We start from the raw sequence: 20,114 nt of genomic DNA on the forward strand, positions 1-20,114 counted from the left end.
GCATAAGAGGTGATAAACTTGTTTTCTTCAGACAGGTTGCAGTATCAACTGTTTTTCAAGTTTTAATTCTTTGATAAAATGTTGAATGTATTTTGATGTGTGTCTTATTTTAGGTGGTGTCCACTAATGGTGATACACACTTGGGTGGTGAAGATTTCGATCAGCGTGTAATGGATCATTTTATTAAATTATACAAGAAGAAGAAGGGTAAGGATATTCGTAAAGATAATCGTGCGGTTCAGAAGCTACGCCGTGAAGTTGAGAAGGCAAAGAGAGCACTTTCTGCTAGCCATCAAGTAAGGATTGAAATTGAAAGCTTCTTTGAAGGTGATGACTTCTCAGAAACTCTTACCAGAGCTAAATTCGAAGAATTAAACATGGTGAGCATATAAATATTCAATGAAGAAAATGTTGTTTTATAAAATATAGGCCTACTAGAAAAGTGTGCATATTTTGAGATAATCTTTGTTTTTTTTTTTTTTTTTTTTTTTTTTTTTTTTTTTTTTTTTTTTTTTTTTTTTGTAATTTTAAAATATTAAAGTTGAAGAGAGAAGTTGAAAGTGACTTCGATTGAGAGTAACAGAGTTAAAGAAATCGTAATAATTCTACTAAATTTTTCTTTGTAGCATTTAAAAATAATTAGGTATGTTTTATAAGGATACCATTTGGAATCTTATGGTGTAATTGCTTCACACATACTTTACAAGGTATTAATGAGCTTATATTGAAACCTTCCTCCCCACCTCTCAAACTGAGCACTTTGTTAGATCCCCATAGAAGATTGAAAAAGTGCTGAAGATTAGCTATCCAAACTTAATTTAAGGTTCTGAAATTTAATCTATAATAATAATAATAATAATAATAATAATAAAGAATAATATCGAAAAATTCAGTAGCCCTGGCCTTCAATAGTATAGCATGATGCAGAACATGGAGTGTCTAACCTACCATAGCATACCTATGTGACAGGGTGTAGATGTTTTTAATATTCGTATATTTATAATTCATAACTGTGGATAGTACATGCATGTATTCGAAATGTTTCTAAACAAATGTTGTGTCTTAAGAAAGTAAAAATACACAAATGAGGATTTTGCAGGGCTATTTAAACTTTAAAAAATCATTTTTCTTGAAAACTGCTTTTGGAGTTAACACAATTTTCCCATCCACCATTTGTCAAATTAAACGTTTCTGTGAGTTATGTCTGAACAATAGCTTTACCTTGAAAAACAGACAATGTAAAGCCAGTCATCCAGTAGTGTTTAAAAAGTTTGTGTGAAAAATGTTTTCATACTTTGTGGAGATGAGAGAAACAAAATGTGTTGAAGATTTAAAGTTATAGCCCTTGGAAACTTGAAAAACTTCATAATAATGATGCAATTTAATGCCTGAAGCTTATAGATATCACAATTCTAGTTATTTTGTCGAATTAAAAATTATTAAATCATTAAATTCGTTTCCTGTTCTTATACAAATTAGCACATGTCTGCTAGAGGCAACAAAGGATGCACTTTTTCCTTACTCTTCTGATATTTACAGTACTGATCAGAGTAGCTTTGAAAAAGAAATGAGAACCGAACTCTCATTGTTTACTTTAGAAAAGGACGCACAATTCTATGCTCTTATGATGTCTGACATAGTGTGGATGTAGTTGTCCCAAAGCTGTTCCTCACATGGCAAGAAATTTCAAGAACCTTTGGTTCTACAAGCAACAAAATTGTTTTTGTAACAGAAAACATTACTGTCAAGGTTTCAGATTCTGAGAAAATGAACAAAGAGTTGAAAGCAGTATCAAAAAGCATATTATCCATTTATAGGAAATAGTGCATATTACCATCAGGTATCCTTCCTGAAAGACATTTAACTTTTTTAAATTTCTCCTGCTACATGAAGCAAATTAAACTTATACGATTTATTCTTTTGTCGATGGAAATTTAGACTGATATGCCCATTAATTGCAAGTGAAGGCTTTCATTTTGACCTTTTTAAGAAGATAATAATCTAAAATTTGTCGCTTATTTATATTTCCAGTTTCGTTTTTCAAGATTCTGTGGTCTGATTAAATATTTGTGGGTTGTTACAAACTCCACATTATGGCTGCCAGAGTTCTGACACCTAAACAGTTATGCCTGGTAGGTGGAATCAAAATTACGAATGAAGTGAATGCAAGGCAAGCATTTTTGGTTAATTGGTTAGGTGTGCATAGTGCAAAAATAATTTTTGCTGTAATCAGGCACTTGTGTTGCAAATACATAAACACTGCAAGTGTCTTGTATTTTAAATTTAATTATAATATTTATTGTGAATTTAGTTGCTGAAGATTATTGCTCCTATAATCTGGTTGTGGACAACAGTCTGTTGGTTGTTGTGCCTTGCTTTATGGAGAAAGAAAATTTCATTTCTTTGTCTAAAGTGTGCTTTGTTTCTTAATGTCACAGTCCAAGTAAGTTTCTGTGCGTGTACAGTTTAGATTAGATTACATTACTTACTTACTGGCTTTTAAGGAACCGGAGGTTCATTGCCGCCCTCACATAAGCCCGCCATTGGTCCCTATCCTGAGCAAGATTAATCCAGTCTATCATCATATCTCACTCCCTCAAATCCATTTTAATATTATCTTCCCATCTATGTCTCGGCCTCCCTAAATGTCTTTTTCCCTCCGGCCTCCCAACTAACACTCTATATGCATTTCTGGATTCGCCCATACGTGCTACATGCCCTGCCCATCTCAAACGTCTGGATTTAATGTTCCTAATTATGTCAGGTGAAGAATACAATGCGTGCAGTTCTGTGTTGTGTAACTTTCTCCATTCTCCTGCAACTTCATCCCTCTTAGCCCCAAATATTTTCCTAAGCACCTTATTCTCAAACACCCTTAACCTATGTTCCTCTCTCAAAGTGAGAGTCAAGTTTCACAACCATAAAGAACAACCGGTAATATAACTGTTTTATAAATTCTAACTTTCAGATTTTTTGACAGCAGACTGGATGATAAAAGTTTCTCAACCGAATAATAACAGGCATTTCCCATATTTATTCTGTGTTTAATTTCTTCCCGAGTATCATTTATATTTGTTACTGTTGCTCCCAGATATTTGAATTTCTCCACTTCTTCAAAAGATAAATTTCCAATTTTTATATTTCCATTTCGTACAATATTCTCGTCACGAGACATAATCATATACTTTGTTTACCAAATCTCAAAACCTTATTCCTTTGCTGTGGTCGTGCCAGAGAATCAGTCCCATTCCGAGGCTTATTTGAAGGATTCGTAACAAGCTGTTTTTTACGGTGATGGGTTGTTAGCCCTTTGCCCAACCCCCAAGCTGGAGGACCACTCCTCATTGGCTGTCCGCGACTGCTTATTCAATATATTCACAGCTACCCTCCATGGCGGCCAGGTAGCTCAGTTGGTAGAGCAGCTGGCTACGGGCTGGAAGGTCTGGGGTTCGATCCCAGGTGGTGACAGGATTTTTTCTCGTTGCCAAACTTTCAGAACAGCCCCGAGGTTCACTCAGCCTCGTATAAAATTGAGTACCGGGTCTTTCCCGGGGGTAAAAGGTGGTCAGAGCGTGGTGCCGACCACACCACCTCATTCTAGTGCCGAGGCCATTGAAAGCATGGGGCTCTACCTCCATGCCCCCAAGTGCCTTCATGGCATGTTACGGGGATATCTTTACCTTTTTTACCTTTACCTACCCTCCATATCTGGAGGCTGTCTCCTCGATCCGCAACCTGAGGATGCGCCATGCCGTGGTGATAGGGACTTAGATTACATTAGAAGTTTTTAAAAATAGGATCGGGTGTTAATTCTGTATTACTGAAACCTTGAAGGTCTTACCTGTACAGTTAATATGAACAGCTAATTTGTTTTATTAATCTACCTGCTTTGGAGATCTGTGTGCTCATTTTGAGTTGGTTTTAATATGAACTGATTGATGGGTACCTTGGTGGAAGTATATTTTCTCTACAGTTCAGTAGAAAAAAATTCACATTTTAGGTTTAATACTAAGATTTACAAAAGTGCTACTGAAAGGTATGATAGCTAATTTTTTGCAGATGTCTAGAGTCATGTAAAAGGAAAATGTATACATCAAATTATTTCTCTGAGATTCTTTATTTTTACGTATGGGATGATTAAAGAAGATTGTGCTATACTCTAGAATCTGATTCCTAACATCACTGTAAAAAAAAAATCATATATACATGTGTCCAATTTTGAATAGTTTTGGATAAAATACGGTTCTTCCTTCTGTAATATGCATTCTAGTGAACTTCTCTCTCTTGATGTCTGGAGCTATGTGCGTTACAGTACAGCTGATAGCAGCGACAGTCTTGTGACATTTGGGGGTTAGAGATAACTCAACACTGGTAACACAAAGCAAGATCATCATAATAGTAACTCATTATCTTCCATTCAATGCGTGTGTTAACAAAAATTCCACTTCAGTTTTTCAATATATGATTTGTGTGTGGTTTTTGTGACAGGATTTTGTCACTGAGGATACTGGTTTAGTTCCCAGTACTGTGATGGCATTTGATTGCTTAGAATGAAGGAGAACGCGAAAATATTCTTCATATGGTACAACAAAGCCCATGCATGGGTAACAAGAGCATATCCAGACAATTAGGTGTTCTTCAAAGTAGAGTGTGGAGAATGTTGAATAAGAGGGAATGTACCCCTATCATTTACAGTGAGTTCAACATCTTCAGCCCAAGGACTATGCTAGACAAATGCAGTTTTTTGATTGGGTAAATGGTGATAATGAGTTGCATTGGTTTATTTTGTTCAGTGACAAAGCTCAACTTACCTGTGATGGCGTTTTCAATATGCCTAATTCACATGTTTGGTCAGAGGAAAATCCCCACAAGGGTGTGGTGTACACTTTTAGCACTGCTTCAGTTCCAATGTGTAGTATGGTTTGTCCATACATTTTCGAAGGTTGTCTTATGGGGAGAAGGTACTTGCAATCCTCCATTACTGGAGGAAATATCATTGCATATGCGACAGCTACGTATTTCCAGCATGATGGCGTCCCCCCTTACTTTTCATGGAAAGTACTCGATTATTTAAATGGCGGATTCTGAGGATGTTGGATAGGTCATGGTACTAACTTCATAAATAATCCTGTACGGTCTCCATCTCAACAGGTTTTTGCGAAGGCTTTGTCAATATTATGTCAATATTAATATACCTGTGCAGTAGAAGTTCTTTTCCATAGTGTGCAGTCAATGTTGTATAGCTTCCTGTATTTCTCATCAGTTTTCAAATATTGCCCTCTCATGCCTTCCTTGATGAAACCAAAGAGGTGGGAGTCTGATGGTATTATATCTAGGCCTGTAGGGAGGATATGGAAAGAAGAATCTGCTCTTTCTTTCAGTCCATTGCATGGTGGAATGTGCTGTGTATTTTCATGTTTGAGATGGACTTTTCTGCCAGGTAGTTTCTGTGCAGCACTCAAAACTTTCTCAGATTTTCCTGATACTGATCTGCATTAACAGTTTGCTTGTGAGCCAGGAAGTCAATCACCTCACCATCAGCACGTGGAACATTGCGCCTGCAAACTTGAAACCCAAAGGTGGTTCTTGGTTACTTCTTTGTTGATGATTATGGGCAATGTCTTTCCATGCTTTGGTATTTGGTTTCACGATAAAAACTATGAAATCGACTTTCATCACCTATCACTGTGCTTAAGAGAAAGTCATCACCCTCATTACTATACCACTGAAGCAATTGATGTCATTGGTTTGATGCTGCAATTTTTATTCCTGTGAAAACAAAATGAGTTGCCCATCATACATAAATTTTTCTCTTCACAGTTTCTCCAGCAGAGTTTAGATGGCATTATGACATATGCTAGGCTTGGTAGCCAGTTCTCGAACTGTTACACGTTGATTCTCTTTGATAACATCAGTTATCTTCTTGTTTTCTCCTGTAAAAACTGTAGGAAGGCCAGAGCAGGGTCAATTAGCAATATCTATATTGCTAGCTTTAAAATTTCGCACTATGGTCTATCCAAAACAACTTCCGAACTGACAAATGGCGCCTGTATTATGTTACCTGGCAACCATTCAGATCAACCAATCACGAGAGACGCATAACCATGGTAATGGGATGGTGTTGCCATGTCTATGTTTAAGAGTGGCACGTGAATACCACGCCTAGTGGTGAATACAGTGCCCGGAATGACTTTGAATTGGCTGGTTAGCACGTGCTTTGTGTGAATTAAAAATATTATTTAGTTATATTATTGTTTTAGTGTATCGATAATTGTGTTTAAATTATATCTGTAGCTTGGTTCTAAAAGGGCCAATGTCAATTTTTTGCACTTTTGAGTTATATATACTTTCGAGCTTATCTCGGTCTGTTCTACCATATACTAAAAAGGTCAATGTCTGCTGCAGTTAATGTGGAAGGTACAGAGCATTCACAAGCCAATGTCATAGGTTCACTGTACAATATAAGCAAATTTCAAACCCATTTATCTCAAAACTAACATTTTTGACATTGGTCCTTTTAGACCCAAGCCACAGATATTACATGTATTATCTTCGTTGTCATTGGTGGAGTGTGTAGCTAGTGTGTTTTTTCTAGTTTCTGCGAGAGTTTCTAAACAGGTGACTTGTGCAATGTCAGAAGGAAGGAAAGGCAGGCGGAGAACGAATATTATACAAGGTGCCCCGTTAAAGAGTCAAGTGCGAGAGATGGTGTGTTATGTAAGAGTGTTATTTTGAGAGGGAAAAAAAATAATGGCGGGCCTCTTTTACTTTTGGCACAAGTCGTAATGAGAACTGCTGCGTGTGTTAAAATTAATAAGAGCACTGTTACCGATATTGGAAAAGAAAAGGGCTGTGCAGATTTTTAATCATAAATATTTTTATAGTTTACAATTTTTTCAATGCCTTTCTAACAATATTACATTGAAGAATACAGACACTCATAAAAGTAGAGTTTTCGTATTAAATTTAAAGCTGTTTTTATAGTTTACAGTCCTTTCGACACTGCTACTCTAATAAAAATAATAATGTACACAAATTTTAATGCCTAGTGTTCAACAAATTGGTTAGAAATGTATGTATTCATGTCAGCCTTTCATTACTGCACTCTATCGGCAGCGCGTTTGCTTACACAAAAGATGGGCAACATGAAAACACTGTTCCCCCTTCTCTGTAAACTGTCAAGTCGGAAGTAGTTTTGGTCAAGGTATAATTCTCAAACATACACGAGACTCCAGACGATTCATAAGCTTTCTGTAACTGTCTGTAAATTTTCGAAAGATAAATTTTCTTTCACAAGAAATTTTATGGTAGCACCGTTTCGAAAATGGAACAGTAGTTTGCCACCTTTTCAACCATTATTTGGAACCCTTAGCAGAGTTAGCTCTTTTCTGTTACTTTAGCAGTACAAATATCTAATATGTTTTTAGATGTCGTACACAGCACAGAAGTGTTCCTCACAGTTTCCACATATTGAGTTATAAACAGAATATAAATGGATATGAGTACTGTTGTAATAGATCATAAGCATTCAGATAGAATTTGTTTTTTTTTTTTTTTCTAATGTCAGATTTACAAATCTTTGTTGTAGGACTTGTTCCGTTCAACAATGAAACCAGTCCAGAAGGTGCTGGATGATGCTGACATGAATAAAAAGGATGTAGATGAAATAGTGCTTGTTGGTGGCAGCACTCGTATTCCTAAAGTGCAACAGCTTGTGAAAGAATTCTTTGGTGGAAAGGAACCATCTCGGGGTATCAACCCTGATGAAGCTGTAGCATATGGAGCAGCTGTGCAAGCTGGTGTCCTGTCAGGAGAGCAAGATACAGATGCCATTGTTCTGTTGGATGTTAACCCTTTGACTATGGGTATCGAAACTGTTGGTGGTGTGATGACTAAACTCATTCCAAGAAATACTGTTATCCCTACTAAGAAATCTCAGATCTTCTCAACAGCTTCTGATAATCAACATACTGTTACAATTCAGGTAAGAATTTGATTTGATGGTTACATTAGTAAGAGGTTATACATGTCAAATTCTTGACACAATTTCATGGTTGAGTAAAATTTTTTACAGAATAAACAGTGTCTGATGGTTTTAGTCATTAAGGTAGCAAACAACATAGCTCATGGATAAAATGATCTTCCGATCTGAGGCTGTGCTCATATGTCAGGTCAAGTGTAGTTTGGGCTGATTACTTGGTAGTGTTTTTCCGAGATTTTTTCCAACTGTTTGGGAATATAAGTAATTTATAGAAAATTTTCTCCCTCTTCTCGCCAAAATACCAGTACTATCTTAGCCTCGTGTGTCCTGGAGTATAGTATAATGTATTTCATACATGCATTTAGTTACAAATTTCTGTTCTTGTCACTCATGACATCTCTTGGGACTTACAGTAAGCACAAGAAGATCGATTTAATCATTGCAATGCATGTTTTAACTATTTGTAAATGAAAATGGCAACCAGCAACTCAGTAAAACAAAAAAAGTCTCAGGACTTGGGAGGTTAATATCACCAATTATACTGATGTTCTCGCAAAATACAGTTGAACCTATTTAACGTTTTTCTGGGGGCACAATAATTAACCTTAAATGGTGGTTGACACTAAATAGAGGTTTATTTTTGTTTAAAAAAATTTTAATACTTTGCAAAAATTCAATTCAACTGAAAAAAAAAAAGAGGTACAGGAAGTAAATTACAGATAATACTGTACCAGAGAAATGTAAAACATTAAGGGCAAGCTGGGTGGCAATCAAGTCTCGTCTCCATTTCGGATATTTTCGTATTTGAAATTTACCCCCCCCCCCCCATTTTTGTGAATTAAATTAACTTTTTCTACAAGAGAAGGCATTTTCCTTTCCGTAGCCATTGTTTTCTAGTGGAATATACTGTAACAGTGAAAACAATTCCATCTCTTGACTGTAGTAGCACTAACACCACACACCTTAGCAAGCTCAAGAAAGAGACTGACTCTGTGATGGATGGTTGCTACTTCCATCATTAAAATGTGATAGGTTCTTGCAAAGGGCAGGCATTAGTACTCATAGATGGTTTGTGTTCTGCTCTGTTCTATTCTGTTGTGTGTTATTCTGCTTGTGATTGGTTCTTGCAAAGGGTGGGAATTAGCAGACTAATAGACGTGCAGCTTTGTGTAGAAGTAGTGAGGGAGTGGGGGTCATGTAGCCCACTCCATTAACACATGGCGGTCAGGTAGCAGCATTGTTAAGTCATTGATTCTTCAAAAAATTTGTATAATTGGAGACAAATCATAATGTCCTCATTCTGCTCCAATGCCTGAAGTCGGCTCAACTTTCTCAGTGGTTTTTACATTAAACAGTAGTTGTGAGAGATTGGTTGCTTTTGTTTGCTGATATTTACAGTAGGTGGTAAGGGGTGAGTGCCTCAAGTATTTCCCAGAACTAGGATGTTATATTTATCCGCAACTATATTTTACACATTGAATTGAAATTCATTTATTTTTGCATTAGTCGGGATTTGAAAACAAATTATTTCATAACAATTTTTATTGTAAAATACAAATCTTACAGGAAATAAAATATCATTAAATCGAATATAGAAATGATACTCATATGCTATAACTATTGAGACTGCGAAAATTTTACCTTAAATGTGGGAAAACGTTAAATAGAGGTTGCCTAAAGTCAGAATTCTACTTTACCAGCCTAGTATCACCAATTACATTGATGTTATATTAACCTCCTATTTGATATTGTCTTGAATTACTCTTTTATATATTAAGAAACATATAAAATAATTTTCGAGATTGTTAATTTAAGACAACAAAAGTAATGGCTGTCTTGTTTCTGTAATATGAAATTTCTTCAGTGAATTATTATTTTCACAGGTTTATGAAGGTGAGCGACCCATGACAAAGGACAATCACTTGCTTGGAAAGTTCGACTTAACAGGAATACCTCCAGCACCCAGAGGTGTGCCCCAGATAGAAGTCACCTTCGAAATTGATGCAAATGGTATCCTTCAGGTAAGTTGACACGTGACTGAAAATATGGTATTATGCCTTCATTCTTTATGAATAATAAGTGTGTAACTTGTATTATGAAATGAGAAAGACAAATACTGAAAGTTTTACATACTTTAAAGATGCTCAATGTGAGCTCCATTTGTACCTGACAAATGTTCAGTCTGTAATCAGCTCATCTCTTACTGTAATATGTTTATCAATTGTCTTGATAGTTGTGAAATCTGTAGTTTAATTATTCATTGGTATTCAAATGTGGCATAAACACCATCCTTCACATAAAATCCTTAAAAAGAAGTCGATGGCATGAGATCAGAGGAGTGAGGAGGCTACTTTATCCACTGTTCATTTACATTTCCTGTTCTCCCAGTCTAATGGTTTGTTAGTATGGTATTCAGAAATTTGTTTTGTCTTGTTGAGAGATGAATGATGTCTTATGTTGAGGTATATGATTTTGTGGTAAATAAAAAATCTTCATATCCGCATAAAAACTGAGCACAAAACAGGATAAAAATGGTGAATAAATAAATTAATTATAGTATGGGAATGGAATCTGTACTGCAATATATTCAGCAATATCAAGACAGCTGGCTTCACCATGTCAAGCATATGACTAGAACAAGGATTCCTCAAACGATTTTGAACTACAGACCAACAGGGAAAAGATCACTGGGTCACCCTGTGAAGAGATGGCGGGGAAAACTTTTGTAGACCGGAACAGTCCTTCTAGGACTATAACCTGTTAGGGAGATAATGATTATAATTTACAAAACTGGTTTTATTGTTGGATTTTTTAGGCTTTCACGGTGACTGATCAGAATTGGCTTTTGGGTGTTTCACCGTATCTTGGAACATCACATTTCGAGTTGTCCAGATTAGCCTGGTGTAACAAGCCCAACAGAGTAGGTGACCCCTCTGGTCTTACCTAGCTGTCCTGATGTTGGAACCAGTACATACAGTGCGTATACTGACTCCGCAGTGAAGCAAGCGGCAGTATTTGACCTGGCAGCGATGTAAAATTGGTACTCTGAAGTGTGGTTTGGGCATAGAAATATTACATGTCCTCTCTCGCTCCCTATCACCCTCCACCATTCAATGCAGTTGAGGTCATTGACTCTACCTCTCCTGCAGAGCCAGTTAGTATACACACAGTGTTCTGAACACTAGAAATGTCAAGTTCCAGGACACAGTGCAAAACCCAAAAGCCTAATTCTGATCTGGTTTTATTAAGTTGTACTCAACTTCTTTTTACATAATGCAAATGACATCACATAATACCATTAGTTTATAACATTCATTATTTATTGTCATTATTAAAGTAGTAACTCAGTAGTGTTTCTAAATTATCATTTGACAGGTCAGTACATTTTTCAGAGTATCATTGTAGGTAGATGGGGTCCTTTCACTGCAAACATTAGACATGTAAATAGATTACAGATATTTCTGTGCTACAGGGTCTATTAGCATTCCTTTTTACACCTCTACATTGCCCTCACTACAAGAAATAGGTTTACAATTACTTCGTAATTGCATGTAAAATACATAAGCATTCACTTCAGCAAAAGGAGCGATTTTCTTAATTTTTTTACATAGAGATAACTCAGTGATGAGAGAGGGGCAGATTGAACAGTGGCAGACCGAACAGTGATGAGAGAGAGTTAAGAATTTCAACAAGCAGGATCTTTCACAAAGTTGTGTGATTTCCTTTCCCCCATTCCTGCCTGTTTCTTGGCTTGAACATTAGTTTTTCTATATGTGTGTGTATTCTGAAAAGGTGGATAAATTCAAATATCTTGGAGCAACAGTAACAAATATAAATGACACTCAGGAGGAAATTAAACGCAGAATAAATATGGGAAATGCCTGTTATGATTCAGTTGAGAAGCTTTTGTCATCCAGTCTGCTCTCTAAAAAGCTGCAAGTTATGAATTTATAAAACATTTGTATTACTGTTCTGTATGATTGTGAAACTTAGTCTCACTTTGAGAGAGGAACAGAGGTGTTAGTTGGGAGGCCGGAGAGGAAAAAGACCTTTGGAAAGACAGAGATGTAGATGGGGGAATAATATTGAAATGGATTTGTGGGAGGTGGAATATAATGGTAGGGACTGGATTAATCTTGCTCAGGATAAGGACCAATGGCAGGCTTATGTGAAGGCAGCAATAAACCTCCTGGTTCTCTGTTTTGAAATACTCCACCAGATCAATAATATAGCCTGATAGGAAACAAGTGAACCAGGTATTTCACTTGGTGATAACTGGTGAGGGGAATAGCTTAGGTTTTCCCTCTTCCCTTCCCATTCCACCAGCACTGTACTTGTGCCTTAGTATTCTTGTATGAAGAAAAGCTTTTGTTTTGTTTTTGTGATGCACTCATTCACTGGATAGTTTCTTGCTACTGAATAAAGTACATGTCCAGCATTGATTGTGTATAAATTCATCTGATATGAAACATCTTAAAGTTTGCACACACACTTCTCATGAAATGTGCACTACCTGTTGAGATCCAAATAATTTTTTTATTATCAAGTTTGTTAATCACCTCCACAATGGCTCTGAGAGTTAAACATTCTGAAACATGAGCATTCCAGGAGTGTCACTACTAACCTTTGGGAAAGTTCTAAACAACAGCTCACCCATTCCTACCCATGGTTTCATTATGGTGTATTACTTGCTGATTCTTCAGTTTTTCACTAATTGATTCTGCTGCTTGTTTTAATGACAAATATTTCTTCTTATATTTCAACCTATTTTGCGTTGCTGACTGCCTCTTGAACTGATGTCTTTTGAACTTTTTTTTGTGGTTGTTGCTTGCATAGTGTTAAACACGTGAAGTAGCTACTATGCTTCCAATAAAGTCTAACCAAGTCTGCACATTACCATCTTCAGTTACGTGTTGGAAACACTTTATATTTAAATTCTTTAGTTCTATCAAACCACATTACTTTCGACACAGTGAAAGACATTTACTTCATGCTATCAAAGTCAAGCCACAACATGCAATGGAATAAATAGTCAGTGTTGTCTGTCACCATTCTTTTCAAACGCGACTTTTTTTTTTAATTTACTAAGGGCAGGTTCATCCATATTGACTGTTCATCCATATGAATCTAGTTATGTAGACCAATTTACCGACAATCATTGCTTGGGTGCGCCGTAGAAGGTTGTTTTAATTTTGAGGACAGTAAAAGTGCTGTGATCAAGGATGAGAATGGTGACTTGCTTGCAGACGCTCATTCAGTCCTGAACAGATGGAAAAACTATTTTGAACAACTATTAAATATGCATAGGCCAAATAGAAATGATCGGGACGAAATTGAAATACAAACTGCTGAGCCATTTATACCTGAACCCACACTTTCTGAAGTCTAAATTGCGATAGAAAATCTGAAAAATTATAAGTCTCCAGGTATCTATAAAATTCCAGCAGAATTAATACAAGAGGGTGGAAGTGCATTATGTAGCGAAATTTATAAGCTTGTACTTGCTATTTGGGAAAAGAAAATTGTACCAGAACAATGGAAGGAGTCCATAATCGTACCTATCTTTAAGAAGGGGGACAAGACTAACTGTAGTAACTTTCGAGGAATATCACTTTTGTTGACGTACAAAATTTTGTCCAATATTCTTTTGAGAAGATTAACTCCATATGTAGATGAAATTATTGGGGATCATCAGTGTGGTTTTAGGCGTAACAGATCAACTATTGACCAGATATTTTGTATTTGACAGATAATGGAGAAAAAATGGGAGTATAAGGGTACAGTACATCAGTTATTCATAGATTTCAAAAAGGCATATGATTCGGTTAAGAGAGAAGTTTTATATGATGTTCTTATTGAATTTGGTATTCCCAAGAAACTAGTTCGGTTAATTAAAATGTGTCTCAGTGAAATGTACAGCAGAGTTTGTATAGGTCAGTTTCTGTCAGATGTGTTTCCAATGCACTGTGGGCTAAAGAAAGGAGATGCACTATCACCTTTACTTTTTAACTTTGCTCTAGAGTATGCCATTAGGAAAGTCCAGGATAACAGAAGGTTTGGAATTGAACGGGTTACATCAGCTTCTTGTCTATGTGGAGGACGTGAATATGTTAGTAGAAAATCCACAAACGATTAGGGAAAACACGGGAATTTTACTGGAAGCAAGTAAAGAGATAGGTTTGGAAGTAAATCCCGAAAATACAAAGTATATGATTATGTCTCGTGACGAGAATATTGCACGAAATGGAAATATAAAAATTGGAAATTTATCTCTTGAAGAGGTGGAGAAGTTCAAATATCTTGGAGCAACAGTAACAAATATAAATGATACTCGGGAGGAAATTAAACACAGAATAAGTATGGGAAATGCCTGTTATTATTTGATTGAGAAGCTTTATTATCCAGTCTGCTGTCAAAAAATCTTAGTTAGAATTTATAAAACAGTTATATTACCAGTTCTTTATGGTTGTGAAACTTGGACTCTCACTTTGAGAGAGGAACATAAGTTAAGGGTGTTTGAGAATGAGGTGCTTAGGAAAATATTTGGAGCTAAGAGGGATGAAGTTACAGGAGAATGGAGAAAGTTACACAACACAGAACTGACATAATTAGGAACATTAAATCCAGACAGTTGAGATGGGCAGGGCATGTAGCACGTATGGGCGAATCCAGAAATGCATATAGAGTGTTAGTTGGGAGGCCAGAGGGAAAAAGACCTTTAGGGAGGCCGAGACGTAGATGGGAAGATAATATTAAAATGGATTTGAGGGAGGTGGGATATGATGATGGAGAATGGATTGATCTTGCTCAGGATAGGGGCTAATGGCGGGCTTATGTGAGGGCGGCAATGAACCTTCGGGTTTCTTAAAAGCCAGTAAGTAAAAGTGCTGTGTATAAAGCCAATGATCTCCAAATCCTCCCCAGGTCAGCTATCAACTGTTATTGACAGAAATATCTTTCCAGTACAGTATTTGCTTTTATGGTAGGAATTTACCTTTTATTGAAATTTCTAAAATCGGACAAAAAAGTGTTACACTTGCAGATTTTGCGGTATGTGGTAAATGTGGATGCACGTCGTGAAACAGATTGAATTTCACATTTAGTTGTGAGAACAAGTTGTCTTTATCGTCTGTCTTTACACACACATTAAAACCCCGTTTTCTGCACATATAAACACTTTTGCGTTTTTGTGATGCACCATAAAATGTGTTCCTTAGCTGTGACGTTAACCAATTCTGCAGCATATCAAGGTACTTAATCCCATTTACCATATTCTCGACAAAGAAAACTAGCTTTAGAAATGGTTTTCGAACATTGCACAGTAACTGTTCACCTTTGTTAAATCTGTTTCAAGGCTTTGTGAGGTTTTGGGTTTTGCAAAGACTCAGATTATGGCAGTTAATTTTGCTGCTGGTATGAGAAATCAGCCTCATTTCTAAACACTAGGTGCTATGCAGTGGTTTCATCATCCTTCTCAACTTGCAAGAACTCGCAACATGTTTTCTTCAAGGAAATTGCCAGGTTCTAATTTGTGAATCATTGTAAATTTGTAATATATCATGAACTATATGATTAGAACTTGTCACATAGTCGTTTTTGGCAACTGTAATGTATAGCTTCCCCTCTGCACATTTTTCGGACTACGACTGAAAGTTACCTCCACCTGCTGTAGAGCATTTACTTATATGAGGACAGCAACTTCTTTTCTCAACAAATGCATCCCTTGTTTTTAAAGTTGTCAAACCAAAGTTATATTGATGCTTGAGGAGCTGGGTGTTTGTAAAACAATTTTCTTAAGGCCTACTGAACACTTTGTACATGGTTTTCTGCATACTCAGTTATGCAAAAGCTCTTCTTTGTGGAATAATTGCTGGACAGAACAAATAAATCTGACCAGGACAGTGTAACCAAATCTCAATCATGGGAACCCCTTCGAGATTATTATTTAAACAAACAACACCTGATTCCAAAAGAAAGAATCCTGTAAGCGATAGACCCTAGTGGTAAAGATAAAATGAGTTATACTGCCACTTTTGAAATCTGAGAGGTTTTCTGCTGCTACTAGTTACTTGTGGGTGTATTTTGTGTTTATCCCCCTCCCCTGTATTTTATTCCTGAAAGTGTTCTTGATGGACATGTATTCATTTCCTTTCAATTGTATAAAAAGTTCACTATGTGAGATTTAAAATTAATAGTCTGGTAGGAGTTCAAATAATATTTTTATAATAGGTTTATTAGTTTAATGCTTTTTTCTTTCAGTTTTAATAATGCGTCTAAGCATAGACTTCAATTTTTCTGTAAAAATTGCTTTCAAATCTGGATCAGTTTGTACATAGGTATCATTGAATAACTTGTTATGATCTTGTTTGACATTTGGGTGCATGTATGCTTAAGAATTAGTAGTGAAGTAATTTTTTTCATAGCTTTATCGAATTCATTAAAAGCATTGAATGTGCACGGAAGTGGATTTTATTACAGTACACTTCATATACTTGAATTAAGTATTCTTGTCTTAGCAGAGACCAGCATTGACACTTGACATGTTGCAAATGTTAGTGTTGGTTGTACCTTCATAGAGTGACATTCCTTTCATGTGTATTAATCCTATTGCTGTTTAGGGCAATTCCTGGGAATATATCAGAAAGCCCACATCGCTATTAGAGGAATAACAGTGTGACCTGTTACATCTTGCAGCCATGTTATATCTAATGGTAACACTTTGTTTATTTTGAAATACTGTTTCCATTTTCAGGTTTCTGCTGAGGATAAAGGCACAGGTAACAGAGAGAAAATTGTAATTACAAATGATCAGAATCGTCTTACACCTGATGATATTGAGCGGATGATTAAGGATGCTGAGAAGTTTGCTGATGATGATAAGAAATTGAAAGAACGTGTGGAAGCCCGTAATGAACTGGAATCTTATGCATATTCTCTTAAGAATCAGTTGGCAGACAAAGAGAAACTTGGCGCGAAGGTAAGGAATGTATAATTATCTGTACACTTTTAATTTCTTTAATATTTTATTTTAATCCAGTATGGATTGTAAGAATTCTGTAATATTAACTTCAATTCATGATTATTAGTACAAATAATTGAATACTTATATATAGCTGATAAAATTACTACGAAAAATACCTTACCCAAAAATTATTTGTCAAAGGACTTGGTTTCAAAGATACCTCCATTGATTGACTCACTATCCTTGAATGAGATTAAGTATAATTGATATGTGAGCACAAAGCCATTGTTTAATATCTGTTTCATTCAGAACTTTGTCATAGACATGCATAAAAATTTCAATATAAAACTGTATGAGAAGGAAGCAAATAATCCGCATTTGATAGGCTCATTGTCACATAAATGACACATGTGACAGTTGACTAACAGCACATCGATAATATACATCCCAAACATTTCAGTTTTTGTGATATAAATTGAAATTCACTAAATGTGTAACAAGTTACATTATTAGTAGGAATATTCTGTAAAAATATTACATTGAAAAGTCTTTCTAAAGTTGTCATTCTCAACTTCATATAACTTACTTTACACGAAAATGAAAATGGTGAACACGTGACAAAATTGACAAATTTAGGCAGTCACTGATTGGAAAGTTTGACTTTACCCTTAAAATACTTGTCTTCGGTAATAAAGTGTAATGTACACAGTTGACTAAACAACAAAAATTCTTGGTATGCTTTCCTTTTGAAATATAAGTGAAAATTAGGAATAAGTGTCGTAGATTTTAAACACATAAAAGAACTGTGTTATTCAAGCAAAATTGTCTGGCAACTGTTCATTGTCCCCATGTCAAATGTTTCACAGAGTCATTGTCTAAATTCAAACTTTGAGTCTGACAAAGCAGGAAATAGAGCAGTAAAACAAGGACACAATAGGTCTTCAAAAAATGCAACTTTAGAGGAGCCTGACAAGGCAACCTGCTACTATAAATTATTTGTTTAGTTTTGGAAATATAAAATTGTGGACTAAGATACTGAAATTTAACATGGTCAATTTTCTGCAGGTAAGTGATTCTGACAAGACTAAAATGGAAGAGGCAATTGATGAGAAAATTAAATGGTTAGAAGAGAACCAAGATGTGGACACGGAAGAATATAAAACACAGAAGAAAGAACTTGAAGATATTGTCCAACCCATTATTGCCAAATTGTACCAAGGTGCTGGTGGGGCTCCTCCACCAAGCAGTGCAGATGACGATGACGAGCTCAAGGATGAACTATGAGAAGACTGAATCAAGTTAATGTACAGTGAACTTTAAGAGGCTGTGCAAAATAGACCTCTCTTGAATATCCTTTATGGGTAGAGACCTCTGTAAGACCCTGCCTATGGATAGGGGTGCAAGAATTCCATTCGACATTAGTGACACAAAAGGAACTTAGTAGCGCCTGTTTGTATAAAGTGTTTGACTGAAGCATTGTGCAAGTGAAAGTTCAGAAATTTAAATATGGTCTTTGTTTTGGCCATATGTAACAGGTACTCCGTAATTTTCTTCTTCAACAGCAGTTTTTGTAATGCTGTGCATATGGTAGTGGTTTGTTCCAGTTGTGAAGTTGCATTGCAGGATGCTAATTGGGTTGAATAAGGAGATTTTTTCTTTGCGAGTTTGCATGTATTCTTCTCGAGGAAAGGGATTTGTTTTGCAATTTTATCCTTGGATATAATTTAAGTAGTTGATTTGCAGATGTTCACTTCCATTTCCAGATAGCTTATATTTGAATTTTGCATTTTTGTTATATAACTGAAAATGATTTTCTGGTCAGCATCAAATGTTGGGAAACTAATTATTCCGAAGCTTATATTTGAATTTTGCATTTTTGTTATATAACTGAAAATGATTTTCTGATCAGCATCAAATGTTGGGAAACTAATTATTCCGAAGCTTATATTTGAATTTTGCATTTTTGTTATATAACTGAAAATTATTTTCTGATCAGCATCAAATGTTGGGAAACTAATTATTCCGAAGCTTATATTTGAATTTTGCATTTTTGTTATATAACTGAAAATGATTTTCTGATCAGCATCAAATGTTGGGAAACTAATTATTCCGAAACATTCTTGCAATACAATTAAATTTTGAGCATTATATTAATTTAAATCTGCATTGAATCTTAAATGTACATTGTGTACATAAAATATGGGTGAATGTTTGTGCAGTGAACAGTTTCCTAAATAATAGAACATCTTTTACAAAATGTTGTAGGCCTACATACTTTGCATTAAATTTCGTTAGGTGACATTTTTCCGAAATCAGACTAAGATTCTGCATAAATTCCCCTGAATGTGATCTTGTGCAATGTCTTAGCAACATAATTGTTTTCATCAAACGTGATTTTGCAACATAAATTTTTTCATCAAACATGATTTTACAGTCTTGCTCTTCCTCTGATATAGAAAAAAATTTTAAAATCTTCCTGAGGTTTTATTGCACATGGTTATATCTTGGGCTTAATTCCAGAGAAGACAACAGTAATATTGTATTCAAGGGTAAAATTATTTATTTTATGTAATACTTTATAGAGCAAATAACATTTTTAGGTAATGTTTAGTTGTACAGTAATATTTATATACTTTCAGGCTGTTTCTGAATTTCTTTTGGTTGTTTGTTGTTTATTTATTCATTGTCTAAGAAATGTGGTGTTGACTCATTTTATTGGGCAGTTGATTTGTCTGATGAACTGATTTTGTCACAAGAATGACTGAGTAGATGTACAAATTGTATGTGTGCATGTATGTTGAATTAAAATTCATTTTTCAGATTTATTTTTTTTTAATCTTAATGTGATTTCATTCTGCAGAAAAACACTGAGAACATTTAAATCTCTCTAAAATAAAGTATAAATCTTTTCATCGTAATAGAAGATTGCAGTTCTGTAAATAATTAAATATATACTCTAGGATGAACATAGGGGACAGAAGTTACAAAATAGACCATTTTTTGTCTATATTGGTTTCTTTCTTTCTGCAGAATGATTACCAATCCCAGTCCATGTAAATACATACACAATTTTTTTTATACAGATTTAACTTTGTACACAAGTTTACATGATTTTTCTGCAATTGAGATGTTTTAACTTTTCAAGACACTCCAGAGATGTTTTGCTTTGAG

The 20,114-nt window shown here is 35.4% G+C and overlaps 1 protein-coding gene across 1 annotated transcript in view; it reads left to right on the forward strand.

Annotated features, from left to right (window-relative positions):
* Hsc70-3 (heat shock protein 70 cognate 3) overlaps positions 1-19,764 on the forward strand; it is a 39,069-nt gene extending 19,305 nt beyond the window's left edge. The window contains exons 6-10 of the mRNA XM_069833419.1: positions 114-380; positions 7,589-7,984; positions 9,865-10,002; positions 16,734-16,958; positions 18,009-19,764. Of these exons, the coding sequence (XP_069689520.1) occupies positions 114-380; positions 7,589-7,984; positions 9,865-10,002; positions 16,734-16,958; positions 18,009-18,227 (1,245 nt within the window). The 3' untranslated portion in view covers positions 18,228-19,764. The remainder of the gene's footprint in view (positions 1-113; positions 381-7,588; positions 7,985-9,864; positions 10,003-16,733; positions 16,959-18,008) is intronic.
* The last annotated feature ends 350 nt before the right edge of the window (positions 19,765-20,114 follow it).

The sequence above is a fragment of the Periplaneta americana genome, chromosome 8, assembly GCF_040183065.1.
Source record: "Periplaneta americana isolate PAMFEO1 chromosome 8, P.americana_PAMFEO1_priV1, whole genome shotgun sequence".
In the NCBI taxonomy this organism is placed as follows: Eukaryota; Metazoa; Arthropoda; class Insecta; order Blattodea; family Blattidae; genus Periplaneta; species Periplaneta americana.